The sequence below is a fragment of the Limulus polyphemus genome, unplaced genomic scaffold, assembly GCF_000517525.1.
Source record: "Limulus polyphemus unplaced genomic scaffold, Limulus_polyphemus-2.1.2 Scaffold3981, whole genome shotgun sequence".
Classification (NCBI taxonomy): Eukaryota; Metazoa; Arthropoda; class Merostomata; order Xiphosura; family Limulidae; genus Limulus; species Limulus polyphemus.
In genome coordinates, this window is record NW_013669591.1 from 70,449 (window position 1) to 77,743 (window position 7,295).

The 7,295-nt window shown below is 34.4% G+C and overlaps 1 protein-coding gene across 1 annotated transcript in view; it reads right to left on the reverse strand.

The window, feature by feature from the left end:
- Positions 1 to 9: 9 nt before the first annotated feature.
- The window catches only part of LOC106470395 (serine/threonine-protein phosphatase PP1-gamma catalytic subunit), a 20,347-nt gene continuing 13,061 nt past the window's right edge, over positions 10 to 7,295 (reverse strand). Inside the window, exons 5-7 of the mRNA XM_013930945.2 lie at positions 5,093 to 5,316; positions 2,954 to 3,088; positions 10 to 2,544 (exon numbers count right to left, since the gene is read on the reverse strand). Coding sequence (XP_013786399.1) covers positions 2,434 to 2,544; positions 2,954 to 3,088; positions 5,093 to 5,316 — 470 coding nt within the window. The 3' untranslated portion in view covers positions 10 to 2,433. The remainder of the gene's footprint in view (positions 2,545 to 2,953; positions 3,089 to 5,092; positions 5,317 to 7,295) is intronic.

Here is a 7,295-nt window from a genome sequence, read left to right on the forward strand (position 1 = left end):
CCCCCCCCCCCCCCCCCCCCCAAGAACCATATCAAAAGGTTGGTAAGTAGAAGGAATGTCTCAGCCTGAGGGGTAAACTGCACCAGATATATATAATCATGACATGGCAGAGTGCTTCAACCAAAACCTGGAGATATCTGGAATTGTACATCAGGTCCGTGGTACAAAGGGCATCATGCCATCGACACAAGATCCTAATCATGACTAGGTCATCTCCAATTAACACCAGACCTACCAGGAACATACCTAGGATGGTAAGAAAAATCAATTTGTCAGATATATATATATATATTAATATGGTGTAGTGCTACAGCCAAAACCTGGCAGTATCTAGAATTGTACATCAGGTCCGTGTTAGGAAGTGCTACATGCCATCGACACAAGATCCTAATCATGACTAGGTCATCTCCAATTAACACCAGACCTACCAGGAACATACCTAGGATGGTAAGAAAAATCAATCTGTCAGATATATATATATTAATATGGTGTAGTGCTACAGCCAAAACCTGGCAGTATCTAGAATTGTACATCAGGTCCGTGTTAGGAAGTGCTATACGCCATCAACAGCTGCAGAATGCCACTGCCCTACTCTCAACTGAGTGGTATGATGCAACACACAGGAGGACAGGCCTCCATGGTCCACCATCCCAGCAGCTAGAAACTGGTAAGTGGCAAGGACTCCCATACTCCACTACAAGAAAGAAGGGAAAAACATGTTGGAGAGTCTATAGGATCACATCACCGGAGACAGTGCAACTGGTGACCGTGATACCTTATTTTGAAAACCAGAGCTACTGTGTTGACGGAGTCTGTGAATCAACAACCGGTGGCATTTGGAATTGTACATCAGGTCCGCAGTAGGAAGAGTCTCAATACCATGGAGCATCAGAGATGGGCAGCAATCGCTGTCTGTTTTACTCATGTGTGTTGATGAGTGTATGGTCTGGGATGAACATATTTATGATGCAAAAGACCATTAGAAAGAACTACTAGCAGTCCTATGGAACATCCCATCTTTAGGATGTGAATAATCTAATCCTGTGATGTAATTGTTTCAGCATAGATGAACAACTGAATGGAGACACACAACCAACATCTGGCAGCATCTGGAAGAGCTACAACATAATTGAGATCGAATATGGTCACAGGATGGACAGTGTGGATTTTCAAAAAATAAAGTATACCTGGTCAGGCACCACTCACCACAGAGTGAGACCCACAATACACTAGCAAAAAAAGCCCCTGAAAATAAAGAAATAACAAAAACATAGTAAAGAAAAACTAAGTCTATAGTATAGAGGAAAACAATGACAAATTTTGAGCAAAAACAAGCACGTCTGTAGAGTTCTACTGTCAATCAAGAAGTGATTAATACGTGCGAATGAGGAGAGGGTGCTGGTTACAATAGTTGTATCACACTCCTATTGGTGGAGAGCTGCCGCATAATCATTTATAGGTGGATATGTAGAAGCGAGAGGTGGAAGGCTAGTGGCGAGTGTTGAAAATTGGCACCGACAGACGGCAGTACTACTCAAGAAAAGATAACATATCGGAAACAACATTTCCTTCACTATATAATTTCATTCCCAGAACTAAACATTTACGAATAATCTTCAAAATATTAAAATGGTTCTAACCATCTTTTAGAAACACTGTAAATGCTGAATATCTAAAAGTATTTATTAAGCCTAATGAAGGAATTTCAGTTCTCCCATTCCAAAAAAATTTAAATTATAAAAGCAAAGAATTTATATGCAAACCTATTTTAGCTTTTTCATGAAAAACGCAATAGGGTTAACGGAACTGTGTTGAAAGTTGAGATGTTTTTCAGTTGAAGACACTCTTTGCATCTTGTTTTATATTTAAAATGTCAAGGATATTTCAAGTTACGATGTTAAAAAAATATATAAATGTCAAAACTGCTTCAATATGGTAAGAGAAACTGACAAAACATAAAATGATACTAACTGAGAATGTTTTAACTTGAAAATGAAGAGTGAAAAAAAACAAGTAAAAATAAAACTTCTGATTTAGCTGGCATAGGTAGATGAACAAATAGAAAGAAAACTTCTTAAAGTTATACAAATAAAATGTCAAATGTATCTTTTATTGAAGGTGAACATGTACTCTTGTATTGCTAAATGCTGCTTAACACTTTATATAAATGTATGTGTTCAAAACTACACATACTATAATTACAGATAGAACCATACTTTGTAAATATACCGACAATGATCAACAACTGTTTTTTTATCTAATATATATTGTACAACTATGAAGCTTTAGAACAGAACCTTATCATGGATTCCTTTTTTTTAAAAAGCTTTTCAACTACTAATATCCACATGGATTTGTACAGGTCTTCTTATTGAACTTGAAACCTTTACCTATAATGATTTTCTAAGATACAAAAGAGGGTATAGTAAGATATTATTTTTTGCTGTTTTTCTTGACAACCTGACCTCTAGGAGGAGTTATTGGACGACTGGATGATGCCATTTTACCATACGGTGAATTCTTTTTGTCTGCTGGCTTCAGAATCTGTAATTTAGGATTACTTCAAATAAACATATTTAAAAAAACTTTATTAAGATAAAAGAAACTTAATGTAGATGAAATGAAATAAAAAATATACAGTTATTACAGAGCTTCCCTTGATATGAGCATAAACGTTACATGCGAAACAATATCCCAATGCTGTGTTACTCTTGCATACCTAGTTCCAAAAGTTTAATAATATGAACAAAACATACAAAATATAGTTTATCCAAGAAATGTGTACTTCCTGAAAAAAACAGTAATATTTGGTTTAAAAAAAATTTGTCATGAAAACAACACTATATTCCATGTTTATTTATCATAAAAATGTAAATTTATAGCAATGTTAAATCATAAAACACGTTAAAAAACACACAAAGATTATCTTGAATTGAAAGATAAATGTGCTTACCTGAAATGAGCACATGAGGGTTTCATCAACACTCATCATGGCTCCTGCATTATCAAACTCACCACAATAGTTGGGAGCCGAGAAAAGTGTGACTAACTGCCGTTTTGCAAAGAATTCGTAGCCATCTTCTACAACCTATCGTTACAATAAAGTATTCAGTGGTGTGAAAGAAAATATGTAAACTAACTTGAAGTTAACTTAAATAACTGTGTGAACTTAGAAATACAAAAACTGCCACTTTTTCTCTAAAAACAGTCTATTTTACTACAACTTATATTTGCACTCATAGTTACTGTATACTAGTTTCAGATCAATTGTGCAATTCAGCTCAAGAAAAAAATACAAAGCCTTATAACTTGAAGCCTTTTGAAAGGTGGACCTTTCTTCATCAGGCACCTTATGAAGAAAGATCCACCTTTCGAAAGCAATCAGGTTATATGATATTGTATTTTTTGTCATAAATTGATTTTTTGAGCCTAAGTGTTTTTTTCCTAACATCATGAATGAATAATCAATTTAGTTTACGTTTCTGTACTACCTTTATTAACCCTCAGATTACTGACTTGTTTTTTTACACTGTTTAACCCTATTTGCCCAGGCATCATTTACTGCACATGTCACAAGGTTTTAGTGACTTACATTGAAAATAAATTAATTAAACTACATTTTTTTAGGTTATACCAATTAGTATCAAATCCGTTTTTTAGTTTATTAAAAATACGTCACTAAAAAATATGATTTCTTGTATGTGAAAGACTTGTAATGTTTATTGAAAGTCAGCCAAATTTTGTGAAGATATATACACTATATTAAAAGTTGGTAGTATCAAAACTATAAAGACTTTAAACGAGTACAAAGAGGTCACGTGGTTGGTAAAATCGACCAAGCCCATGTTGAGAGAGTTAATACCAGTTGGGTCCATATATTGTATCACATTCAGTAGCTTACTGACCTGTTACAATAGCCAGTGTAAAGAAGTGACCAAAAAATTGGAGAATAACTCATTTTCAAAGGAAAACACACAGAGAACCCTGATGGTAAAGAGTGTGATTCACTGCATTATAAGGATACTTGTAAGCAATAAGATCATGGACCCACAAACAATTTAGTGTATAAATACTTCAGAAAAATGTACTTAAAAAAACAGTTAAGATCCACATGAACCTCACTGGGATTTCTAGGATTAATAGAAGTATAAAACAGAAAAACTCTCCAACTGAAGTGTTGCAGGTGAGCTGGTGGTGTGCCACAAAAAAAATTAAGTTTTCTATAGTTATTCATAAAAAAAACAACAATTACAATAAAATAGAATAAAACTTTCACTATAAAGAACAAGTTAAAATGCAATCACAAGCCACTTTATTTACCACCATCTGCTTTTTAGGTATTTATGTGCATGTGGCCTTATTTTCACTTTTCTATAAGTGCCGAAATTAGTAGTGTGCAACATTTTTTTTCAGTAGATCCAGGTGATGCCTTGGGGAGAAAAGTCTGGGAAATACCATTATAGGCTATTTCACTATTGATGAAGGATGATACAACCACAATCCAGTCCTATGGATACAAAATATAATACATAAGACCTGTAGTAATAACGTAGTTAGTAGACCAACCAAACAAAGCACTTTTAGATTTGATTTTCGCATGAAAGCATCCTCATGATAAACACTGATGTTAACATTTTCCTTACCTGGAAATGTATTTCATATAGATACTTACCTCTTTTCACCACTAAGAACTATTACCTCACTCACAACTGCCACAGAACTTCCTGCACATGACACAAACCTTGTATAAATTCCCACCCCTACATGTAAAAATGTGAATTGCACCAGCCTATGTTGTAATTGCCATAAAGCTGTAGTTCTCCACCAATAGGATGGCGACACAACCCCCATGAGCACTAACACATGATCATAGACTCATTTTTCCTTAGCACTGCCTCTGCCTGTGTCCAGAGAAAAGAGTTTGTTCAACGTTTATGGCATGCACAGGAAATTCCATGGCAGTTGCGTGCAAGGTAACAGCTCTTTGTGGCATAGAAAGGTAAGTAGTGTTTCTAATTTATATCTGTATCAAAATTACAAGAAGGTTTTCAAATGCCAAGAACTTTTAAAAGTTATTTTCTTAGAGACCAACCTGATGTGCTCTACATATCAAGTCCAGGTCATGTTTGTGCAGGAACTTGGCTACTACGTCGGCACCAAAGGTGTAAGAAACACCACGATCATTTTCTCCCCATCCCATAACATCTTTATCTGGATCTGACCAAAGTAAATCACACAAGAGGCCTTGATCCGGCACATCCGTCGGCCGCATGATACGACGGATCTGCTCCATGGACTGGAGATCCGGACTTAATCCTGTAAAGAAAATGATCATTTGGCTTTATAATAGCACAGTGTATCACTTTTCAATCACTCAATTGCTCTGACATTAATGACTTCTAAGTAAAGATATTCAATCAAAAATACATTCTAAGCACATATAGCAGCCTCAACTCTTACTCGGGACTTTACTTGGCATACTTTTGTAAATAAAACTTTCTTCCCACTTCTTAAGATCTATACATAAAATTATTTGATGTTAACCCTGAATTACATTACTCTGAGAAAGCAAGTTAACCCTGAATTACATTACTCTAAGAAAGCATGTTAACCCTGAATTACATTACTCTAAGAAAGATGTTAACCCTGCATTACATTACTCTAAGAAAGCATGTTAACCCTGAATTACATTACTCTAAGAAAGCAAGTTAACCCTGCATTACATTACTCTAAGAAAGATGTTAACCCTGAATTACATTACTCTGAGAAAGCAAGTTAACCCTGAATTACATTACTCTAAGAAAGCATGTTAACCCTGAATTACATTACTCTGAGAAAGCAAGTTAACCCTGAATTACATTACTCTAAAAAGCATGTTAACCCTGAATTACATTTATGGACTTCTCTGTAGGGAAAATAAGTGAAAGAAAACTTAACAACACTTGAGTAGAGAAACTGTTATTTATAAACCCTGAATTACATTACTCTAAGAAAGCAAGTTAACCCTGAATTACATTACTCTAAGAAAGAACTTGCTTTCTTAGAGTAATGTAATTCAGGGTTAACTTCTTTCTTAGAGTAATGTAACTAAGTAAGCAAGTTAATCCTGAATTACGTTACTCTAAGAATGCATGTTAACCCTGAAGTTTAACAAACATCTTGCCCTCCAGTGACTCGGCAATATGTCTGAGGGCTTATAATGCTAAAAATTGGGTTAAGATACCCATGTTGTGCACAGCGCAGATAGCCCATTATGTAGTCTTGTGCTTAACAAACCTCTTTATCTAAGGTAGAATAGTTCTGATGGAGACATTGGCTCAGTAGTAAGTTTTAGGGTTTATAACACTAATATTCATGTTTGATTCCTGCAGTGGGCACAGCACAGATCGCCTATTGTTCAGTTTTGTGCTTAATGACAAACAAACAAATATGCATGCTTTTTGTTTTGTGAGTTTTCATTTTGCAATTCAAGCATAAAGTGGGCATGTGTCAAAGATAGTACATACTTAAAGTTACTGTTTTTAATATACTAATAAACCAAAGGAAATCATAGGGTGTAATAAAATTGTAATCCTGCCTGTACAAGTAAAATAAGGCAACCAAAATTCCATACCTACTTCATATGACAGTAGCAGGTTATTTTTTGCCCTTCATAGACACTCAAAACAACTAAAATGTCCCAAAGAAAGCCCAAAGCTTCGAGTATATTTTCTTGTTTCTCTGTTTATCATCTTACTTGTTCATTTGGAATTTGTTTTACATCTGTTTAATTTTTCATTTTCTTCTCTTTATGCTTTACTGATGAAGAATCTTCAGAATTCTAGCAAAAGTATGAAAGCATAGGGATTCATACACCACTAAAGTTAGATATTTCTAAGACTACTTTTCAGAATAGATTAAATGTTATTGATTAAGTAGTAATTAATTATTGATATTTTATGTTATGATAGTCACAAGCTAAGCCAAACAAAAACATGTCCTAAATGCTTAAAATTGTGATTTTGAAAAGCTTTCCTGGACTTAAAAAAACATTTGTTTTTTTCAAGACATAAATAAAGCACCTAAATATTAAATTCTAAGTTCTAAAATTTTCCCATACATGAATATTAAAAATTACATTTTAAGACTTTCCAAGTATGTTAAAGTCCTGGAAAATCTTTATACTCATAACGAAACAGTAAATGAAACCAACAATTACATCCAGAATAGAGGAAAATACCACTGACTTTATATTCAAACTAGCAAACACCCACAAGACATTTGTGGCCAAATTAGTATCTTTATTGCAACAGTAC